The sequence below is a fragment of the Ceratina calcarata genome, unplaced genomic scaffold (genome assembly GCF_001652005.2).
Source record: "Ceratina calcarata isolate Rehan_Ccalc_2016 unplaced genomic scaffold, ASM165200v1 scaffold60, whole genome shotgun sequence".
Classification (NCBI taxonomy): domain Eukaryota; kingdom Metazoa; phylum Arthropoda; class Insecta; order Hymenoptera; family Apidae; genus Ceratina; species Ceratina calcarata.
The window spans coordinates 104,748-129,763 of NW_017177240.1; the positions used below are offsets into that span (position 1 = coordinate 104,748).

A 25,016-nucleotide genomic window follows, 5' to 3' on the forward strand; every position below is an offset into this window, starting at 1 on the left:
TAATTGGATATTTCCTTCTATACTGTTTAGTACGTAGCTATTTATTATTAGCATTGTTCTTCCGACGTTTGATTTCTTTTTAATTATAGGAAATGCGTTTTTCTAAGACACATAAACTTTTGCGATTGACTGTATAGCCAATACATCCTTAAACTCGATGGACGGTTTAAAGGCCCCGTGTGTATTTGTTGTTCCACGGATTTTTATAAGCAACGAGCGCGCGCGCGCGCTCTCCGCGTGTCTAATTTCGCGTTTGCATTCACCTTTTCGCTCGGTTTTGCGTTTGCGTCGAAGATACTACATCCGGCAGCCACAGTCGGATCGATACAAGCGTGCGAGAAAGAGAAGGCTACGGGTGGATGAAGAGAGAGAGAGAGGAAGGAGAGAGACGTTGGAGAGGCTCTCCGTGTTTCTCTGTTTCTCTTCAACGCGTTTCACACTCCGGGCCGTGGCACCGACCCTGAAGCCAAGGCAAGACCTTGAGTTCGCGCGTCAATCCCGTGAAAGGGAAACTCAAGACACCCCGTCCGGCGAAATTCCGCGCCAACTCGCCCGATGAAAAACCAAAGGTCCTCAAAACGGATGTTGCTCTCTCCGTTATCATGGATAGTACATAGAGTTGAAACGTATAATTTTGTCTCGTATAAAATAATAACAGAAATACTGAAGATTGAATGAGATCCTTTAAATCGGCCATTTCAATAATTCAATATATTAATTCTCAGCCAGTTTGATTAAAGTGTATCCACCGAATTTGCCACAGCAGTTATCCCAATGCCAAGATATGCTTGAAGAATCCTTCCGGACCGATCCCTGATACCATAATCGGCGCGGTGATCCGCAAATCAAACTAACCAGACCCCGGGCACTGTTCAGGGTTCTAGATGGCCCGTTGAAAAGGGCGGTCTTATTATCTTTTTTCGTTTCGCGGTCGCACGAACTGCACGTGCTGCCGGCGGACGCGGACGCGGACGCGACGTTGTTTCCTCTGTCACGCGTTAGTGCGCTCTTCTGCCCTAACTCCCGTTCGCTTTTCGATTCTTTTTTGCTTCGACCGTGGATGCGCCGCCGCCGCGCTACCGGACTACGTTCTACGCACGCTGGGATGGAGCAGGTAAAAAGGCCCTTACAGCTGTCTGACAGCTGCTGCCTCTGTCCTATATACATACGTGATGAACCGTTCCACTGTCCGTGTATACGCGCTCGCATACATCTGTGTACAGGTATATACTTTCGTATATCGTATCGCGCATCGTATCACACGTACTTCGAGCACGTTTTCTGTTTTGGCGCACGTGCACCGAACTAAGTAGAATGCGTAACGAACGACGCGAAGGATCGATCACCAGTCGTAAGGGAATTAGTGGCGCATCATTTCATCCCTTTTCTACGATTCCGCGATCTGTCGCACCCCGCTGCGTGACACGCTGTGAATCTCGTTACATTGCCCCGTGCCGGACGGGCCGCTCTCTCGTTTGGTCGGTTGGTTAAGTTCGTTTGGCTCCGCCGCGACGATTCGCTCGCAAAACTGTCCTCTCTCTCTCTCTGTCCTATTCAATTGTATGCACCTACATACATATGTATACGTTGTACGTGTCTCTGCGGATCGCAGAGGAACGCGCGCGCATAAATATTCGATTGTCCGTCGAAACCAGGCTGGAACTGGTTTCTCTGTGCCTGAGACAAGTACCGATGAGATGATGATTCTCCGATTGTTGGAAGTCGAAACGGTAGAGGGTGGGATTCCTTTTATTTTCATTCACTTCGGGAGTAAATCCGTTGGAATGAAATTTCATTTTTTTATAAAATGTATGACGAATGTATATTTTCCTACGAAGAGAATTGTAATATTTTTCTGTAAAGAGAAAAACATCTCGAAATGAATTTTTGAACGTAACGCGTGAGCGGCGTATGTTTAAGAAAGAATTCGAAAAGTTGTGTAGACAGTCCTGGAGGATCCTTTCGGCAGGGCAGCTGTTGCCTTGTCACGGACGAAGGAGCATCGGCGTGACCGATGCACGGAAAGAGGATAGGAAAAGTCGAAAGGAAGACCGGCGCGGGACCGAGTGAGACAACGGCACGGGAATTATGTCGACAATGCTGCTGATTGTCGGTTCATTATGACGTCATAAAAGCGAATCTAGTTGGTACGGTATGTACCTATCGCCGACGATGAAGGATAATCGGTGTACAGCCGTGCACACGCCTTCGATGTCCAACCAAGTTCAAACGCGATCGGCGATATCCAAGCTTTTCCATGAATCATTTGTCAAATCAGTAACAGTACGTTGATAAGATAGCTTGAGTCATTTTCTGTGGTCAGGTCTATCTTTTCTTAGTGCAGTCTTAACCTTGTTTTACTTTCTACAAGATTGATTTCTCCAATCGCGAACCCCCTCTGTCAGAACTCAGCACTGTGTCACCTGTCACGCAATGTCTTCTTACGTGCGTTCCCTCATTCGTCATACACCCTTCTTGTGCTCACTGTGAATACGGCTTTACGTCGGAACGTTTTTGACACATAAATAATGCAATCCGATTTCATCCCTTTCGCAAACACAGGCTATTGGCTGTCAGTATCGCGTCTTCAAAAATATTCTATTTGTAAATTCAATTTCGATTTCAATCTCCGGAACTCTCAAATAGAAAAGTTATGTTATCGAAAAGGAGAACTTTTATGAAGACAATAGAACCGAGTCTCATTGGATTGGATTAAAAATGAATGAACTGCGAGGTTCCCGACCGAACGGATGATTAATTTCCACGTTTCCCGAACGCGCATAAGGCGCGACCGGCTGCGCAGCAGCGCGCAAAGCACACTTACGCGTGATTTATTTGCGCCATGGGACACCATGGCACCGAGCGCTGGGCTCTGACGCACTCGACTTGAAATTGCTCGCGCGAAAATGGAAGGGCTTTCGAATCGGCCGCTCTTAATTGACCCAATTGGGCCGGCAGCTCGATGATTAGAGACGCCGTGCAGCCGGTGCACCGAACGCGGCTATCGTTTTCCCGTGGACCGTCTAATTATATCATTCTGCTTTAACAGCGTCTTATCGTTTCCAGCGAACTTTCTCCTGTTTTAAGAAGATAAGTTCTATAATGACGAGCGATTTAAAAAAATTTATAGAACTTCGTTGAAATGCATTGCAATTCGGAACTGTAAAAGAAATATTGCACATTCTCAAAGAACTCTTAATAATCCTTACTGCAAATGTAGAAAGGTAATATATCACGTACAGTTTCATTACATGGAACAATTCAAGTCAAATCGCAATATTCGCTGGAGCGCGTTTCGAGCGCGTTCACATAAAGTTCCATCTATACAATAGAGAATTTATTGCATTGTATCTCCCTATTAGTCACAGTCTCCCAAGCGATAGGAGCTACAATGTGGAGGTATATGGCAGTGAGTTCATCGGTTGGGGTCACCCGGTGACTCAGATAGCAGGAAAATCGCTAGCCTAGCAAAACGGATTTACCGGAAAAAGTTACCATTGAGAACTTTTAATGAAACAACTATAGATGTTGCATCAGGCGTCGTTTTATCATTATTTATTTATCAAGATTTTGGATTATATATTTCATTAATATGTATAAGAGTTCCTGTTTTCTGTCTCACACGTAATTATTAATTTCCGAATGTATATTGAAATTCCCATGCTCGAGAGATTCCAAGCTCTTCGAGATCCAACCACTAAATTATCTTGTATCTCTGACATTCAACCCTTGGTCTATCAATCTGGCTAGCGAAATTGACAGTGAAATCCCGAGTAATATCTCGGATCCGGCCGCAGCATCTCGAACGATCCAACTGGATCTTGCAGCCCTCCTACGTCTAACAAAATGGCGATTTTAATTTCGGTGAGCGCACCCTAATAGTACAGTTAAGCCACAGCTAATTCCAATTACGAATGGTCATTAGTTTTATTCTAGAGGAAAATCAGGTCGGAAGCTGTACGTCGTTTCCCTCGCTACCTCCCCTTCTCTCGTGTCTCTGTATTCGATTCTATCCCTCGCGGGCTAATCGATCGTACCCTGCCGTTGTCTTGATTTATGTTGCACGCTAATTACGCTCATTTACATGAGGATAGATCAAGCTCGCTCCAATTAGATCCGTCGCCGCAATTCGCGCACGCTTGCCCTCCGATAAACCAGCGGATCGTCACTTCTGCCACTATCGCTGCTTAAGAATTTTAATATAGTTAAACGTTTCGGTCCGGTTTGATAAGAATATATCATTTCAGCGTACGATAAAATGTTTTCTTGTTAATAATTGTAAACTAGATTATAACATTCAAGAAATAGTTTTAGTAATAACGTAGCCGTAGACAATTCTTCGCAGAGCAATAGATCACTGGAACCCTGTTTTCCGATGACCGTATACCTAATCTTACCCTTTCCCGATCAGAATGGATCAATACTTGGGTACAAGGTTTCATTAAACTGACTTGCAGTACGATTTCGTGGTAAACATTAATCACCGCCTCCGCTGGAAGAAGTTCAGCAAACAGCGTCGCAGTCGGGAAGAGAGAAGCTGCGAGAGAGAAGGAGAGGGCTAGTCAGGGGATGATCGATTCTTTTCCAGCAGGCGTCTTTCGACGGCCGCGAGCCTCTGCGTTCCCGATGCAGGCCTAGAGAAACTAGATCCTCGCAGCTGTCGCGATGCGAAACCGGAAGCTGGGTCGGCCATCGTGTTTGTACAGTTACTATGGTTACCATGGGAGACGTTTTTCTCCGAGGATGTACGGGGTAGCGCGGCCGAACTCTGGAGTCGTTTCACTCTCACCACGGGGGTTTTTCCCGTGCCTAATGCGTCACATTGTGGAGAATTCTTCTCCACCCCGGTTTTAGATTTCTGGAATTTATGGGCTACGACCCACCCTCCTTGTGACACTTCCCGTTCCCCTCTTTTCTTCGCTTCGAGTGGCGATAGTCGCGGATCGATTCGCTTTAATCGCCGTGTTGCTCTGGTTTCGGGCATCGAGAGGCGTGCGTTGGCGCGTGGACGAGAATTATGGGGAATAATAAATTCCACGGGGATCGGGATTAGCGTTTAGGGGAACCGGCTTATTAAAATATTTAGACCCAGTTCGGGATCCGCGTTCGACTGTCTTCGCAACTATCCGATGTAGTACCCTGATCTATAGAGAATAGTAAATTCCATGAGAGACATTGTTAGAGGGGTTCGTTGAAATATTCAGACACCATTCTGGTAATTGGGGAATTGTACGAAGTATTCAGAACTATGTTTCCGATACGCCTGCTCTTGTTTCTACGGTGTACTACGTAGTTAAACTGGTATACAAATGGAAGTATACCTCTTTATCTTCTACGTATTGGGAAACATGCGTTCCACGGGGGAAACGTAAAAATTTTATGAGAGCTAATCCGGATAAACGAGCTGGCCCGGTCGAGTCATCGACCGGAGATGTTTTCAACAGAAAATACAGCTTCTGTCATAAAAAGAAACATTCCTTAATGATTAATCTGACAATCTTTTTTTGTTCGACGGCGAACAAAATTTTTCCTTGGATTTCTCGTGGCAATTAAAAACGAGCAAAAAAGGGGCGAAACGCTGAGGACGGAAGGGTGCTGCACGGGATCGGGCGCCATCTTTCCCAGAAATGACTGGCACATCTGGTCGCTGGATACCCCCGTTAATCCGGCGTTAGTCCTCGATGATTTATCAGCGATCACCGGCGTGATATTAATTCGCGGGATCCCGGAGATCCGTGCCGTTCCGTTCGAATCGATTCGTTCACCGATACAACGCCGACAACAATAACGATCGTAACGATCGTACGTTTAATCTAGCCGGGCGACAACTGGCCGCAGACAGATGTTCACCGTTGCCCAGTCTCCATGGAGGCTGCGCCACGATCCCGAAACGAGAACCACGTGCAGAGGAAATCCATTTCCTTTTACGGTGGAAAACGTCACGGGAATAAACATAGAGGAAGCGTGGATGCGGACGGATGTTTATTTCGATCGTCAGAATTCCTGGACGCGGACCCGAAAGTAAACCGTTCTACAGAGCTCGTTCTAATTTCATATATGCACGTACAGTTACGAGCTTTTCTGTGTCTATATCCATGCGTCTTTCGTATTTTTATTCTCATTCTTCTTCCCCTGGCAAGGTTCCATAATTGGTCCCGTCCGTATTTCTTAGCCAATTTATTACATGAAATATAAGATTCATAATTAACCTCGGCCCGTTCCATTAAAAACAAGTTTCTTTAAATTACTGTAGATTTCAAATCTTCAAACGAGCTGTACTTTAGATATGAGAAACAACGTAAATGTTGGAATATAACGAAAGAATCTAAGCTTGTGATCGAGAATGAGCGATCGATCGAAGAAAGTTTGGAGTGATGAGAGAAAGGGAATAAATAATTTGGATCGTCGGCACTGCGTTCAATTTAGCACGGGTGTCAGGAGCGAGCGATTCTCTCACCCAACGCGAGAGCAGCTGTCTACAATTATTATATTTCTGACCTGGCTCTCCTCCTCTCTCCCGAGGTCTCTCTTTCTCTCTCTCCCGATCTATCTCGTTAGCCCCTCCCCGTCGCGTCGTGAAACGATTACCCAAGATATACCTGGCCTTTTGTTGTTCCCGCTCATGCATTTTGCCCCAGAATCGATGACGCGCATCGTGCTCGTCCTTTTTGTCATGTTAAACGGATTAGATGCATCCTGCCGTCGCCTTGCACTCCCCTCCCTTTTTTTTTTAACCAAATTGCTGATGCTTTCAATCTGACGTTCTTTTACCAGTAGGGTGATTCGTTACGCAATCTTGTAGTTGATGATGATATTGGAGAACTTGGAAAATTGAGTCAATTTTGCCTATTGTAAGATTTGAATCATTGGTGTAACGTTCCCTGTTTTAGCTCTCATAGAAAGTAAATCTATAAAATTATTCGCTTTACCGAGTCTCAAGATTGCTTTCGTACCTCAAATAACAGAAAGTCAAATGTCTGACGTTTTTCGCACGATTTTCCCAAACAAGCTTTAGATCTGACGCGTAAAAACGGGGATAAAACGCGTGAGAGAAGAACCGATAAAAAGGGAGAGAGAGAGTATAAAGGAAAAGGAGGAGAAAGAAGCGTTTCGGTGGCTGAAGCGTGTAGAGACCGTTACGGGCTCGGGCATCGCAGACAATGCCGGATATTTTTATAGCGATTCGCGACGGCAGCTACATCAACACGACCGGTTTTCCACTCCGCGTTTGAACATCTGCCGCCTCGATGCGCGCACGGCGCATGTGCGTGCGTGAATGCACGCAATACCGACGACGACGACGACGTGACGTCGCGCGTCTCTCTCTCTCTCTCTCTCTCTCTCTCGCGCGCGCGTATGTACACGCGATGCAACCCGTCGCTGAATGATGAGAAATCGGGGAAATGGCATTGTCTTCTCTGAAAGCGACCGGATTCTGCGATGATCTCGATAGGGGTTGCTTTTTATACGCCGGAACGAGTTCAAATCGGACGCAGAACGAGTGTTCTATTTGAACACGACTAGAGTTTGGGAAAATGTCAGGATAGGGTTGAAAGTTGCAAATAATTAAAAATTGAGTAGACATTTAAAAAAAAAACTTTTACTTTTGTGTATTTACAATAATAAAAAGGTAAAAGGTGAAGATCATACTTTTAATATAAGACAAGTGGTATTGAGCTCTCCCGTTTGGACCGATAACGTCAGCGAGGGTCAGGGACGTTCCACGAGGAATCGCTTGTTATTATCAGCGTGCAGTTTTCGTGGATAGACGCGGATAGAACGCGCCGCGGAGCGGTGTTCGGCTTGTACGAGGCTGAAACGAAACAGCCAATCAATCAATTCTCTGCCGGTACAATTCACCCAATGAGATCTGAGTGAATTGCATTAACCTACAGACATACATTACGCGCGCGTCTGTGCGCGAGCACGGTGCGCCCGAAGGATTGACGATCATGATTATGATGATGATGACGCCGTAACGTTGGTCAAACGCGGGTTCCACAGTCTCACGTTCATTTTTGCATTTTCCATGCCGCATCACTCGCTCGCGATTTGCTTTTTTTCTTTCACGTTCTAATATTTCTATTAACATACTGCACTTACTCTTTGTTTTCTTTGATTGATTAAAAAGAAGACACAGATTGTTTCTCAAACTTACATTGGTATCTAAGTAATTAGATTTCTTTCTTCTATAGGGATGCGCCGATTATAATTTCAAATTTCTCCGATTACCGGTTCGCGCTTCGAAGCGTAAAAAATGTGACTCACACGAGATCTCGGAACTCTAATGAACTTAATGCACGATTAAATGCTCGATGCGAAGGGGAGCGTTAAGCGTCTAATAACTACAATATGCACGCAAATGTTTTATTCATATCACCTATCATTCTTAGGAACACGATCCTCTATCCTTTCAGGATGAAAGCTAGTTAAGTCAATTAAATTTTCCAAGAAAAACCATTGGCGAGTGTTCCTTCCTCTCTTGATATAGAAGGAATTCGTTCTATGTTATTGAATTAAACTTTTCAAATCTATTCGCCAGTGGAACGGTGACGAACGGACGAGCGAGGTTCGTTAAAATGATGGACTCTTAGAAAATTGCCGGCACTTCCGTCTCCACGACGAAATTACCCAATGACGAATCACGTCGGGCATCGCGACGATCGAAGAACACATGTCGCATTATGCACCGGCACGTATCTCGTATTATGCATACGCTCGCATACGATCCATGGATCTCGTCGATCACAAATCCCGTAGGAGGGTTTCGTCCCAATAACCGTTCCGCAAACTGACCTCGGCCCAGGGTTATTCGACACCTTTCATACCTGGAATCCCATGGGAAACCATTTGCCTTTGTACGCGTCATTATGTGATTTTCTACCTGTGAAGGTGTTGAACATTTTCTGCTTCGTCAAATTGAATGAAATGTATTATGAATAGAGATTAATATACGGAAAATATGGAATATATTTTTTCTAATGATAGAACCTCGTTGAAGTTTTGTTTACCGTCGAGATTTCCTCGGCTTTGCTCAACGATAAAATGTAAAGAAAGCGTGTGCGTTATCTGTTCTGCATAAATTTATCTAGCACAACTCGTGACTATTCTTCGCGTGTCATAGGTGATTCTCGATAGCCGGAGTAAGTTTCGTGTCGGGTAAAAAGTCGTATATAAATGTTTGCCGTGATAAAAAGTTCGAAATGTCGATAACCACGGCAAAGCGTACGGACCGAGTGTCTTCGAGAACCTCGGAAGTTTTTAAGGTATCCGGCGTAGGAGGGATGGGCGGGATCGATATCTCGCTCGTCGTATTGTCCGGGTTTAATTAAAATCGTCAGGATTCCCGCGAACGGTGCTCGCCGTTTCAAGAATTTCTTCATAACTCCATGCAAATGTCGCCGCGCAACGAACGCCGCGCGGTGGCCGTCGCGTGTGTAATTGGTCTCAGGCTCCTGATCGATTCGTCCCGCGTGTCGATCACATTTGTACGTAATGTATGTACGTACGCGAAACAAATACTTTCCATGCGTAGGGGTTCACGACGGTGCCCCTTCTTCCGGGACGGTAACCGGTGTTTTCATGGTCGACATCCATCGTGATTTTAGTGTGAATACATTTTTATGCAATCCGTTGTGCAACGGTCGAATTACATGGGTTGTACTAAATAAACAGAGGGTGAAATTTTTAATTCTGAATAATCAGAACATTTAGTACTTCGTCTAGTACGTACAATAAATAAAAAAGAAAATTATTTATGCTCCTTTTTTATTTAGACGAACTGTAGAAATTATATAATAGGAGTTTGAAGAACGGAGTTTACGACTCTCTTATCGTTTCGACTTTGATTGTGTTCTCCAATAGAGAACCTCGCCGCGCTTTGAAATCTGATGAACGTCTTGACCGTGTTCCTCCGCGCCTCGGAACGAGCTCGCTATTTTCTTTTCCACTCGAGAATGTTCTCTTATTTTCCCTTCCACTTGAAAACGCTAGGCGAAAATCATTATTTCCTTTTCTACTTAGAGATAACAAAATTACTCCAGCTTCCGTTTCGAAACAGCAAATGGTAACAAACGCTTGACGTCTTTCAATGAGACAGAAGCTACCATTTATCATTATTTAAAATAGAAAATGATTATTTGTCTATTCTAATTTATGAGAAAAGGTGTCCCCGGTTATGCGAACGATTCTCGATAAAAATTTACATCCTGCAGTTTTATTTCGATGCTCGTTAAATGTCACACGTGTGCGTGACATGTGCTCCAATACTTTGGAGCCGCGGACACACGGGCACCTATATACAACGGGTAATCGGTGTGCCAGTATAAAATTGCGTTTCGAGGCCGGTAATTACTTTGTCAGTGAAATTTATCTGCCTTCCCGTCGATGATCTTACCCTTACCTCCCTGGTGACGCCAAATTGCAGCCTCGTACACTCATTAATACATTAATTACCATTTTATACATTCGCCGGGTATTAACGTATTAATTAACATAATTATACGCGTCCCTCTCCGCCGTGGATGTGCCGTACTTCTGATATAAGTACGCGAGTGCGTACACGCATAACGGGGTGATGGCTTACAAAAAGCAACGTAATTAGAGATCGGGACCACTGCGTATAATACGTGCCGTTTAACGTAAGTCGAATAATTGGGATTTGCACTGAATATACACCAAATGATGTCGTTAATGATCAGACATATTTCTCATCCACGAAATAATCATAACAATTTGTCCCTTTTTAGTAATTTAAAATAAAATTCACGATGCGCAAGATTACTCAGTGAATGGAAAAATTCTTCGTCACGTTGTCCTAGGAGAAAGACCTGCTTCCGGTGCGTGTGCGAGCTTGCGCAGGTGAATCCTTATCGCGTCGCGCAGAACGATAAATTACGATGAGGATGGTTTTACAAGTTGACGATTGCTCCTTCAGGCAACGTAAGTAAAACCAGATCCTCTCGAGGAGGTAGGAAGCAGGAAGTATCGTAGATCTCTTCCTCACTGTTTATCGAGGATCTGAAACGGCTACTGCATCCTTAAGCCCTTGACAGATAAGACAGCGACGACACGCTCGTATATCGCTCCCCTCGAGCGCGCGTGATTCATTCCGTGAAGTAGCTTGGGACGAAGTACGGATTGATGTTTTAGTTACGTATCTGTTTCTTTTCCGGATTACATTTCGGAGTCAGGTTTAAGTGGTACGCTCTCCTACTCGTATTTACTGTTTGTGTTTTTAATGCGAGACATTCGTCGGTGATTAACATCGCCCAAACACGAAGTTCCTTTTACTCGTTTCGCCCGAACGTTAGTAGAAACGAGTAGTTCAATTTAACCTCGGGGATGATAGTCTAGTCATAATGGTAGCATGTTTGAAAACATCAATTAGCTATTCACTTCACAAGTTCGCCGACTCTTAGATTCACTAGAGGAAAAGGTTTGCATTCATCGTTTATGAATCTGTAACGCGGAGAACGGAAGTGTGACAGCGTCGACGACATTCTGACATCTCTCTCCCTGACGCGCAACTATCTTTCTTCCACTGACGAGCAATTTATCGTAACCATCTCTCTTTCTCTCTCTCTCTCTCTCTTTCACTGGAGCGAGTTTTTCGCTCGCGGCGATCGAACGACGCGACGTGGTAAAACAAGGACGAGGACGGACACCGAGTGAAAGAGACAGGAGAGCCGAGCGCGTATGTAACGCAACGATATAAATTGATTAGGTTGAAGCAGAGGATGGCCGGTAGTAGTAGTTCGGTTCGGAGCGAGGCACTGCTCTGCGATCGTGGATAGAAAAATCCTGGGAACCGAGACCCTCTCGGCCAACAACGGGACCCGAGAGCGAGCCAATGAAAATAAAAAGGATGTCAGATTGCCGCGGCGTCGGAAGTTACGGATTAAGTTAGGAAGTAGACAGTTAATGTCGCACACGGAGAGAGAGAGAGAGAGAGAGAGAGGGAGAAGGAGATCGACGGATCAAAGAGGAGAGTGAGAAAGAGAGATCGTTGGATCGTTTAGCGTGCGTTGGACACATTCGACGGTTTGTTGTACGTATGCGACCGTGTTTACACGCGTGTGCGTTCGTTCATTGGTTCGATTGCTGGCAACGTCGTTGAAAAATTGCGCGCCGGGCTCGCTCTCCGACTTTTTGCAACGCCGAAACAAGCATTTCCTTCCGTTTCATAAAATTCGGCTAGGGGCTTGAAAAAATTGTTGTGAAAATTGAAATTTAGATGGAAATCGAAATTCTCGTTGGAGGAACATTTTCTTTTAGATTCTCTACAGTGAAATTGTTCCACCTGTGTGTTTGCAATATGAACTTTCAAGATTTCCGTTCTTACTGTCCTCGTCGAAAGTGAGACAAATGAGAAGGTATAGTCATATCGATTTCGAACGTCATATTCAGCTTGAATAGTCAGCGTCACCGGACAATGGCCGTGTATTGACCTCTGGAGGGTGGGTGAGATGGCGATATTACGTCTGAGAGCTGAAACCTTGACCCTAGAACGAAGGTTGTTTGGGTAGACTGATCTCGGTATTGGTCACTTCCGCATTCCGTTTCCTCCTACTGTTTACACTGATTAAAACTGATTAAAAGTCTCACCCTCATCACGGACTATCCACAACATCAAGAAATCGTTCACACGTTTCTGATAAATTATATAGAACACTTGAAAGGTTCCATAAGTTAAAGAAGTCGATTTAAATGTAAGAATAATATTCTCAAAGAACTAAAGCTTCTAGTTTTATACTAAACAAGGAAAAAGAAGAAAGTCAGAAATAGGAGCCTACGGTCGACTCGAATTTCAGTGGTTGTTCTTTTTTTTGCCGATGGTACCGCTAGTTTGACTTGAGATAAAACTGATTTACGATGGCCTGAAGGACTTTTTCGAAACGATTTTTCCTATTCCGACGATGGATCATTGTTCCTGGTGAAACAATGTCAACCGACGGATAGTTAAAAGCTCGCAATTTGTGAGATGTTCTCTAGAGAATTGATGCTGTATTCAGTCCACTTGATTAGAACCGCTTTTTGCTACATCGTCGGTGAACGGTGATTATTGCGCACGGTGTTCATTGTCAAGTGGTCGCGATCGTAGAGAACGTTCTGCGGATTAATGGGATTGCTGACAATTTTGCTACTGTGTTAACGAGCTGATTGTGCTCTTTGAATCCTCGTCCCCTTTTTTCCCGAACCAATAACGCGTACAATTGTAAAGCCACATGGCTTAGAAATGCATTGTTTAAGATGCATGCTTCACTCTATATAAATATTATAAAACAGTATTTACTCATGCGAGAAATAATTCCTATTAAATTCCAATTTATCCAACTGACATTAATCACAAAGGTGTGAATTCATCAACAGATAAACAAAAGCAGTGAAATTTAAAAAGATTCATTCTCGACCCCATGTCGTGACGTATGCTTCGCATGGGACCCGCAGATTTGCCTGCACCTTCGGTATAAAAGAAACGAGGGTGAGGGAAAGAGGGTGCGAAATGGGGAGAGAGGTGGCACGGTAGAAAAAGGGGGCGGAGAGAACAAAACCGTGATAAAGTAGAACCCTCGATTGTGGAAAGGTCCTCTCGCTTCTCTTCGAATGGGAACGGGCGATGCAAGGGTGGTGTTACAATTGTTGACAGGGTCGGGGACATGATTCTGTCTACATCAGAGAAATCCATTCCGTTTCTGATATCAAGGTCATGAGACCAAAGCAGATCGACCTTTCTCAGTCTCTTTAAAGATATTCTGCTTTACGACATTTATACATATAGAAAAGACTACGGGATTCTATGACTAGTGAACCATTCTTGAATGATTAGCTGACATTATCAATTATAAATATTAGTGTCTCAATTTGTATTACAAAATTTTAAATTCCGAAGATTTTGTTTAATGAAATGGAAGTTAATGCTCGTAAGAGGGATAAGATAATCTGTAGCATCCCTAAAAACTTGTCACTACGAACAGCCAAGCGAAACAGTTTGGTAACAAGGGAAACCCCGAACAACCCTCCAGTACACGTCGTTTCGCGCGTTATCGTTTCCAAAGCCGGGGTATCGTTGTAGGAAAGTGATCCACGGAGGATCCAGGAGGGGCGAGAGTACGGAAGGGATATACATAGCCTCGAATCGAGACAGAAGGGACGGTAACTGACCTAGGTCTGGTTCGGTGGCAAAACAGCGGGTGCTAAGTAGAATGCAACGTCGAGGGCGTCGTCCTCGATACCCTCGTCCCTCTCCCCATTGCGTTCCACCTTTCCGTGCGTTTCCGCGCGCATCCCTCCCGGTATTAAGATATCAAATGGCCAAATCCGAAGTCTCTCCCCCATGGCCTTGTCCTTCTCTCCGTTACTCCAGATGTCGCATTGCCCTCATGGCGCGGTGAGCACGAGCCACCCGGGAGGAGAGAGAGAGAGAGAGAGAGAGAGAGAGAGAGAGAGAGAGAGAGAGCGAGAGAGAGCTACCCTTTTCTGTCTGTAATGTATCGCTTGCCCTCGCAGCCCCTGGAGAAACTCAGGACATACTCGGGGGTGGGTTTCGGGATCATGAATGAAATCCCTCCTGGAGGGTCGACTCCGGGGTGTCTGACCCTCCGCACCCACATCGTCCCGGTCGCACCCTGTCGCCCATCAGAGAAACGCCGTCCACGAAACAATAACATGACCACGTGGACTGTCCACGTGGACACTGACGACCGGTTACAAGACGGAAGGTTCTATGATTGTATCTTCGGCCGAGACTGTAATAGATGTAGGATTGATAATGAGTTTTCGTAGGCATGAAAGGTTATTTGGAAAGCTGATGAAACGTTAATTAGCGACGTGACAGGGATGAAGGGTGATTTAATAATGTAAGCCGGTCGATGGGCGAAGTGTGTTCTCACTCTTATGATTAGGTATTACTTCATTACATGATAACAGTATTGTTCTTTAACAAGTTAGCAAAAACATTACAATTGAAAATAAATAGACGACGATATAATTTACGCGTGGATTTTTTAAAAGATCACGTATTAAAATATTTGGATAATTTTTACTGAAAATATAGGAACGAGGGGACGAGTTCGAAGTTGAGGCAATAATAGATTGGGTGAAGGTTGTTGCAGAGGGTTTAAAATTAGATGAATGAAATATATCGATCAGCGGGGTTACATAAATTTCTAATGAGAACGCCGGGAATTACATAAAATTATAATGAATGAAAGATGTTTCGCAATGCCTATATTGTGAGATAATAACCGTTCGAATTTACTCTTGCTTTTCGTTGTCGCATTTATTACGCAATCCACCTAGCCTCGAATTAGCTTTTGAATATCGAAAATGCCAATTATTCTGGTTACGTCAAATTCGTGATCGGTTACACACATATTCTATTTAAGTAACCAACGGAAAAGGGTTACGTCAAAGAAATTAAAAATTCACACGTACGTTTAAAAATTTATTGCCTGGTTTACGAGAATAACTATTAATCAACGTGTAAATGAAACACTCTCAATCTGTAAGCAGCTTCATTATCCTTCTCCAAGAATAAAGAAATAACAGAGAGAAAGGGTGCATGCGTGATTAGGTATATAATAGCTGGTGCACAAAAACATGCATTAAATATTCCCTCGCTGTTTTTAAAAGCACGTTACATCCATTAGCTACACCTGCCCGTGGCGGCGTCGCGCGTTGCTCCTGTTGCGTCGTTACCACGAGTATCTGGCGACGTGAAAATGCCGCGTGTTCTATGCAACAAAATTACGTAAATCATATCGTTACGAGCCCGTTTCCGAGACAAATACAAAGGAACGAGAAGAAATGGCAGTTGATTCGCAATATCTTCAACTAAAAGGGTTATTTCGATAGCGGAATGAAAGGAACTCGATCGAGGATGAATTACGAGACGAATGGAGAATTTCTCAAACACGAACATCGTTTCGATTTTACGACTGGCGCGGAGGGAAAGTCGGTGCCTGGGAAATGGAAGCTGAGGCGAAGCATAGGAGTTGGGGGATGATTTATCTTAATTTGTTGGCTTTCGGTTGGCGCCGAGAATTATACGATGAGGAAAAACGGCGAGGAAAGTGGTGCGCGATGGTAGTGGTGCTATGCTTGAGTTAGGGTGAAGGAGTCGGTGAGGGGTTGGAAGTTTGTCAAACGTAATACAATTGTTATTATTGTTAGCTGATGAGTTTAATACACGTTCATTATTATGGTTTACTATGTACTCAGCTAATTAACAGTAATGTAATTTAAATAAAAAATTATGGCAATTTTCTTGTCTCTTCGGTTAATTACATTTCTATCAGGCTTTGCTCAACGAGTTCGAGTTTTCTCAGGAAAGCTACCTACAATGGACAAGTTATCTGGGCCTCTCGTTTTCCCATGAACAAGGTTGGAAGGTCGAGGAGGGCTTGTTACATATCCGACCGCTTATTAATCCACTCCGTAAACAGAGTCTTTTCAAGTCTTTCCGGGCTCCCCTACCACAGAATACACGTCGCGTATTTCGCTGAATTAACCAGCGAATTGTTGAAGTCGCACAGATCGAGGCTGTCAGAAATGGTTACTTGTTTTCGTCTTTACTCGTTTTTAAACATGTATAAAGACAACCCTTGTTACTGTCCACACCTGACGCTAATTCTAACTCTAGAGGCGTATTCTCATTTTCCTGAAAATAGATTGAGACGCATTGTATTTTATTGACGGCGTAGTTACGTGGGAAAATTGGTAACGGATTTAGGAGAGTGGAGAAACAGGCAGAGGCGTTTGAAGATTGACTGCGATTAAGCTCACTTATTCATTTTCACCTTATAATATACCATGTTTAAGCAGACAGAGAGTAGTTCGGTTATTTACAACGTGTTGTTAGGTTGGTTCTCATATGAATCATTTAGAAGGATAAGATAGTAGTAATACCTCTTCAGTTAGATGGTTGAAAACTTCGAGCGATTGTGTGCTAAGTTTATTGGCATGTGGCGTGTTTTCCGCAGATCAATTTAATTCAAACTATGAATAAGAATAAAATTACGTTCAAATATAGTAAAATGTACGATAAATTACTTTTGCGTTCTAACATTTGTCCTTGTGGAAAACACGAAAAGTAGTTTACAGAGGAACAAGCCTGTCGACAGGAATAAGTAGAGGGAACCTGCAAACAGCAAGTAGACTTCGATCAAGTGGAAGGTTCCAGTGTAGTAAGTGGAAGTGAAGGAGAGATGGAAGTTTGTTGGAAAATGGTATATATCCTGCGTGTTTCGAGAGCGTAGCAGCAATTTCAGGTTCTTATTAGTGTGTGAAACGTCGGTTCGTGTACGTAAGTACGGGGCACCCTAGTACACGGTGTCACGGGGTTGTATGGAAAGGCAGCTGCAACCCGGCCAACCGAAACGGACCTGAGGTCGCCGTATACTCGGAAACGATGTAAAAATAATTATTAAAGTCGTTACCGTTGGCCTGTAGCGCATGCGAAATATATCCACGAATTTTTCATTACTCCAAAAACAAACATAAAACTTGATATTTCTCAATAAAACTTCTTTGCAATCATTTCGTCTCTTACAAAAAACGTGTTCTGTGTACGAATTTAAATTGCCTTCAGAATTTTAAATAGCACGGAAGGAAATTGAAATTTCATGCCATACAGCTGTGTACCGTTCACGAAAAAATTTGATCGCTGTCAAAATGCAATGACCGCTTTATGATACAGCTGCAACAGTGCAGCATTAAGTTGATCGTGGCCCAACAGCAACTGCTACTTTGCAACGACGCGTTCACATGGCCACTGATCGTGAGTCTCTGCAATTGTAATTGACCAATAACAACGCTGTTAAAACTCGTTAAGCAGACTTAAAAAATTGCTCATATATATGCTTTGTTAAGCCCGCTTTCGAATTTATCACAACAATGTGGCATTAACAATAAGCGACGCATGTTTACGACACAGCTGCAAACGAATTGTCATGTGAGGGTTCGAGTACATTTTCTTGTACGATAGAGGAAATCATTTGTTTCAGCTGCAACCGACCCGAAACTATATATAATTGCCCATGAATCTTTTCCTGTAATTACAGTTCGAGTCTAACTTATTAGGAAAAAGGAAAACATTTTAGTTCTGCGTTGTTGAGTTTCTCCGATCTGACATATAGAATTAATTCCTTCCCCAACAATGTCGTCATCACGCACGTACGTTGCACCCTCGAAAGTCACGATTTCAGCTAGCCACATGGAAATAATTCGCGATTGTTACTACAATACTTCTTTAGATGTTCAGACTGGTCGACTCGATTCACCGTATGGGAAACATCGTGCCTGTCCTGTTATTCGCAATTCCGGTTTAATTATTACGATTCCATCCTTTTATCGTGAACTGAATTCCGTCCATGTATCATTTATGTAGATTTCGGTTCACTTAACCAGTTTTATATTTCCGATCGTTTATAATCATATCGAATTTCTATAGAGTTTTATTAAATTTATTTTTGGTTTGGTAGGCATTTTTAGATAACAGATTTTCGATGCTATCACATTCTGTTATCTGTTTACGTGATAAAGGGGAGTAAAAGTTTGATTGTTTCATTTTTGTCTCGATATCAACTAAATAACAATTTCCATAGCAACTGGTCGCGTGTTTACTTTAGCTCGCCACAATTCTGCGTATTTCACGTTTACCGCGATCAATATTTCGTGTTTATTGCCGGCAACGTCAATTTAAGCTGGCATCAGTTTTAATCGAACCGATGCGTCATCGTCTCGGAAAAATTATTCCGAAGCTTGGTTCGGAAGTGATTTTAAATCGCAATTCGCCGATTACTCGTGAACAATCTGTTACGTTACATCCCGCAAAGCGGATGTTATCGAAATTCCGACGTTTTGCTCTGCGAAATGCAAAAACCGAGGAACACTGGGACTCGCGGGAGAGCAAAGATAAAACGGAAAATGGATGATACGCGGGACGCATCGTTTCGAGAAAATACCGCGGGAAAAAGAAAAGAGAATGAGGGACAAAGGAGGAAAGTGAACGCGCACGCGATTGCTGCAAGCGCAGAGTGCACATGGTACGCTCGATAACCTGTCCTTCGGACGTACCTACCATTTTTAACCGTCGCACTTCTAATGGGTGCAACGGCTCTTTCGAACGGCGCGCCGACCATCTGTCGCCCGCTGGATACGCTTTGACGAAATTAAAGTCAGCTAACCGAGAAACCGAACGTTTTTAACTATTCCGTTCTCGCGAATTCCGACGACCAGTTTTCCCTCGACACCGTCGTTTCGGTTTCTTCATTCAATCCGCGACAATTTGAGAACGTATCGATTACCAAAGAGGAACTACTGATCATGCAAATTGCTTCTGGGTAACCATCGTCGTGTACGATGATGTACATAATGACAGGACGAGGTGAAAGTTGCAACGATTACCATTTAATGTTTCAATATTGAAATCAAGTCCTCCTGCAGTCTCCTAACATCGCGTAACCACGATGGAAGTAAAACAGTTGCAAATACATTAGAGAAGGACCCTCGGGACAGGGGATAACGTTTCATAGTTAGCAAACGCATAATTCTCAGACGAATTTCAGTGAGATTTCGCATGGAACGCGTTTCGAGGATATGCATACGTATTCTGGCATTGAAATGGACGGTTTTGGGGAACGCGTCGCGACGCATTCAAACATTTTTATCGCGAACTACCCTCGAATGTGCGCGACACTTTCACGCGAGCGCTCGGCTCGGCGAAGAGAATGAAAGGAGCAGACAAAGGGACGCGCCGCGGAGGAGGGAACTCGTCGAATGTCGAATTCTTTCATTAGCCGAAGGACCAGTCACGGAAATCCGGGATCCCGGATGCCCGTTTTGTATCGCACGCTCTCTAGTTATTTTCATTACGCGTTTTCTCTTCTTTTGTTTTATTTTTTTTTTAAACTTCACCCGTTCGTTGAATTTCTTCCGTCTGCTTTTTTGCTGGGGCTCCGTTTGATAAGAGTGTGAAATAAATAGCGAAGAAAAAGGAGGCGAAGTGTAGTAACTTAAATCGAGAATAATTATACTTGGATTACTGTTACGGATCATTTGAAGTATTCTGAAATGTTCCTGCTGACGCAAATCAGATCACGGAAAGTTATATTACTCTGGAAATTCTCGTCGCAACTAAATTGACGAAGAAATCTATTTCACGTAATTAATCCACTTGAGACGACGTCGAATCATTTGTCACAATAAGAGCAGGATTCCCTCTACAGAGAAGAAAAAAATGAACTAATGAAGTAAGATAAATGAAAAGAGAAGAGGAAAATGTGGATCATTCTGAAAGGGGTAGAAAATCAGAGTTTACTATTTCCTCGCAGAGTTTATTGTCAACAGACGCAGATGTCCCGGGGACTAATCATTGCATCTGAACAGGCCCATGTTTGGTTAGAATGCCATCTTTCCGGGCAAATGTTCGCCGTCGTCGGGGCTTTAGACAAATACAAGTGCCGGGTGCCGCCGTGCTGTTTCCTTTCCCCGTCTGTTTGGAAACTCAAAAGTATATACTCATCTTTCTCTGTCACGAGTAGAACTTGACACACGCTCAGTCTACTTACAATCCTTGAGAACACAGATCTTCGAGAGACACTGGCAGCTAAAGAACATTTTTGAAACATTGAAGAGGTAAAATATACAAAAGAACAATAATTTGCGTCGTCGTAAATTATTTATTCCCAGCTGCCGTCGTTAATCTTCAATCTACGCATAAGAATGCTAGCTTCGATTCGTTTCATCGAAGTCGGTATAATTAGAAAACGAGAAGCACGAACGCTATTCTAAATCATCCGTCGCGGACGGGTGTTTTCTTATCGTGGTCCGTACATCTGCTGGCTCTCCGAGATGCATGAAAACGAATTTATAAAATATTTTAATTAGCTTATCATCGTATCGGTGACAGCTGTCCACGAAAGCGCGTGCTTCTAATTGCCGATCCAGACGACAGATGACGAACGAGCACTCTTGCGTCTTCATCGATCTACCCTTCGGTATTACTGTTATTATCCATATTAATCGCCTGATCACTTCTGAGTACGCGAAAACAACTATTATTACGCTTGATGCATACCTCTTTGATGAAGAATTTATGGAAATTGCCAGAATGCGTTCAGAAGATGTAGATAGAGAATGATAAAGCAATATTTAATACTAAAATGGATTTATCTCGAATGGTATCATGGTACGTAAACGCAATTATCCCTTAAGACTAATAAGGTAATTATAACGCTGTCAAACACGTGTTTTCCCGTGCATTCATCCCGTTTACCTCCCAAGGAAAGCATCGAACCGAACTTGAATCGAATGGGAGAAGAAAGATTCTTGACGGATATCTTCGATAAATATCGGTTAATAAACTTATCATAATATTCGATTAATAAAAGGGTTGACCCTTGTCAAAGTTAAAGGTATCACGGAAAAATCACTGCCACATATTATGAGCTCATATGCAATTATGCGAAAAGGGCAGGACAAAATAGTGATGTAAAATTATAGTATCAAACTCTGAGAGTTTCATTCTTATTGCTTACAATATTTCTTTACATTATTATCTCTCGTCAACTTTTAGTGATCGTTAAATCATTTGCCATTCGTTCATCACTGGTATATAAAAAATTGTTCTCGGAAGTCGTTCACTCTGTTCAAAACGAGAGAGCTAACACACGGAATTTACCATATCGAAGGAGAGAGTTACGCAGGTCGGGGACATGACAAAAGAGAGAATTTCTTTGCTTGGACGATTAATTACGCCCTCATTCCCGCCCCAAGTGCGGCTCTCTTGACGATGCATCGTCGATATTGACATTTGCCTTGCATCCCTTGCTCCTTTCCACCCCCTCTGTCCCAGCTTTCACCCTTCTTCCTCTTTCCCTCTCTGTCCAACCGCTTCTATCGTTCGTGGTTGCATCCGTGCAACCGATTTGCCGAAGGAACGCGGCGAATTCAGCCGTGTGCGTGCACGCACCTCATCTATGCGTATACGTACAGAACGGGTGTACCTGTGCCGTGCGTTTGTCCCCCTTTGCGCGGAGCTTTCTCCTGTTTACCGAGAAACCGCGATATTTACGCGAGAGCAGGGTGCCGCAAAGGTGCAACGAGCTGAGGCGCGGGGGCCGGGCGAGCGGAAAAGCGCGGAGAGAGAGAGAGAGAGAGGAAAAAAGAGAGTGCGCCGGGCAAAGAAAGCGACGAATCGAAGGGAGCTTTAACGGAAGAACGACACGGAGAGAGAGAGAGAAAGATGAACGGAGCCGATGGAGGGTCACGATGAACGAGAGAGAAAGAAACAGGGTGAAAAGTAGATGCGTAGCGGGAGAAGGGGTGTAAAAAGCCGAGCGAGAGAGGGAGCGAGAGGGAAAAGGAGAGATATGGAATTAAGGGGACACACCCCTATCTTTCGAGCGTACGCTTATCGAATGCACCACGCTTTTCCTCGTTCGCTCACCAAGACGGTTCTGTCATGCGAGGCAGCCAGGTAGGTTGGTAGGTAAGCTAGGTGCTGTAGGTTGGTGGGAATGCGCGTACAAGGGAATTAGACCATAATCGTCCACGCGTGTGCCGCGCGCGAAGGGGACGTTTTCCGCCTGCCTCGGACCTCGATGTTCACTCGCGCGGCGGGGATCCGCTTCGCTCTTACACCGTACGTACACCTTACGTCCACCGACCACCTACTCGACAACCCTTGTCCCACCTACTCCATCCTCTGATTCTATCTTCGCGTCTCTCGTTTACTTCCTTTCTTTCTCACCGCTGTGCTCAGTTCGTGAGACTGTTCGCCCGTTGATTCTGATCGCTTCCGAAAGAAACCTGGTTCGGCGAAGATCGAGCAAGATTACGCGACTTCTCGTTCCACGTACTGTCGTTTTAGAAATATTTTTATTCATGCCCTCGAAACAACAGTTGACTGTAATTCTATTCTTATTACTTCAAGAAGTTTGTTTCAAACATAAGAGCATTGTAATATTAAAATCATAATATTGCATATTGTTTTTTTGTTACGGTTTCATTTAACCGTGAAAGTCCATACTACTGACATACATATGAGTGAATTAAAAAGCGAGATATTTGTAGAATATTGTATGTCTTATACTTATTTTCCGTGGTCCCACGTTTGCATTTATTCACGAAACGAATTTAAACGTTTACCCGCGTCATGACGCGTCGACGAAAAAATTCTGAAAGCTCTAACAAGTCTACTACGTGCGCCATCTGCGAATGACCTTTGAAGGTCGTGAATTCTTCCACTGGTGTGGTAACACAGGTCTCTGCACTGAGCGACTGTAGACAAGGAACAATTACTCCATAAAAATGTTACAAATTTTGTACTCTCTCCCTCTTTTATTCGTGTTCATTTTTAGATCTGCATTGATTCCTATTTCTTATTTTTAAAATTGGGTTGGCGTAAAATAATCTTTAACATCGCGTCGAATATTTGACCGATCGAGAAAACTACCCTCTTCGCTTCAAAACGGAAACGATATGAAATCCCCTATTTCTTATTAACATTTAATCTCCTAAATAAATAACGTTAGAAAAACAACGCTGAAACTGGTCGACCAGCTTTTTTATTGCGATACTTCCTGTTAATAAAAACGAACGAAAATAAAATAAGTAAATGTCAGGGGTAACAAGAAAATAAGAGCGAAAAAAAAAACAAGCAGAGACAAAAATAATAGATTAAGGGTTGACAGGCTTAGTTAAAGGCAAAAAGATGTAAAGGAAAAGGAAACAGTAAATGTAAGTAGTGAATGCGTTCTATCGGTGCAAATTTTCAACGCCTTCGCGTCGCGTTGCAATCTCCCGGTTCCAATCATCCCCGTTAATTTCTATCGAACCGATCGAAGATCTATCAAACCCGCGGGTGAGCATCTCCAGCCGTCTTTCGCCCCGGAATAATCTAAATCGTTTTGTCGTCGGGAATCTAATCTAATACCGCTGGCCCTGGAAGGTTATACTTTTATTGGCGCGTCTATTGGACTTAACGAGGTCAATTGAGGTGATACGGTTGCCTTGATTTTACGATAGTCCATCGTCGTTGCGATAACGATTCGAAAGCTCTCTCGCGCTCCGCGATTTCGCGATGTCAACTGGAAATTATGGAAACGTATACCTTCGTTTCATTTCCGAGTGAAAAAAACGATTTCTGGCTGGAATTGATCGCAGCTCTGATTTAGGTCTTAAATCTTGATGATGTTGGTAATCCAGGCGGAAGATAACGAGAATGTCTTTTTAAATGAAACTTCCGATTGTGTTTCAGCACCTGTACCATCTGCAGACGGGCGAGGGTGCGTTCAGAGAGAGGGGGAGAGGCCGAGGCAAAGGTGCAACCAGGGTGAGTACCTGCCTTAAATAATTGAATCTTGCAAGTTTTAGTGGATTCCATTAAACGACCCGTTATTATGTTTCCAAAAAAATATTCAAAATGATTCAACGGGTAACAATGAGCAGTCACAAATAAGAAAGTAAACCATAATTGGTTCATTCTTTCCGATTTGTAATCTGCCTTTTCCTCCTATTCGCTCGAAATTTCAAGAGTCGGAGGTCTGATATGCATTTCGAGTACGAGTGTACGGTATTTATGACGCGCCTCCTCTCATGGATCTTGTTTCCGGTACAAGCTCTTTCCCGAGCTTTTCTCTGTTCGCTCATTTTTTTTATTTGGTTTCGTTTTCCTAGTTCGTCTCTCTTCTTTTTCTCGTCGGTGTTTCTTGTTGACGAGCACTCCTCTTTTTCAAGCGCACTCGGCTCCACTTATCCGCCACGTTTCTAATTCTAGAAACGTGGTAATGCACGAGTAAACGGCCTCGTGTTCGCAATCATTCAAAAATCACATTTCACCTTTTGCCAGTTGTTGAAAACCCTTTTGAATCGGCTGTTAAAGATGTATTGGCTATACAGTCAATCGCAAAAGTTTATGTACCTTAGAAAAACGCATTTCCTATAATTAAAAAGAAATCAAACGTCGGAAGAACAGTGCTAATAATAAATAGCTACGTGCTAACAAGTATAGA

General features: G+C 43.5%; 1 protein-coding gene across 7 annotated transcripts in view; it reads left to right on the plus strand.

Annotated features, from left to right (window-relative positions):
• Tet (tet methylcytosine dioxygenase-like) overlaps positions 1-25,016 on the plus strand; it is a 104,130-nt gene that overhangs the window by 33,856 nt on the left and 45,258 nt on the right. For all 7 annotated transcript variants that reach the window (XM_018032947.2, XM_018032944.2, XM_018032949.2 and 4 more), the window contains one exon: positions 24,263-24,337. In XM_018032947.2, the coding sequence (XP_017888436.1) occupies positions 24,263-24,337 (75 nt within the window). The remainder of the gene's footprint in view (positions 1-24,262; positions 24,338-25,016) is intronic.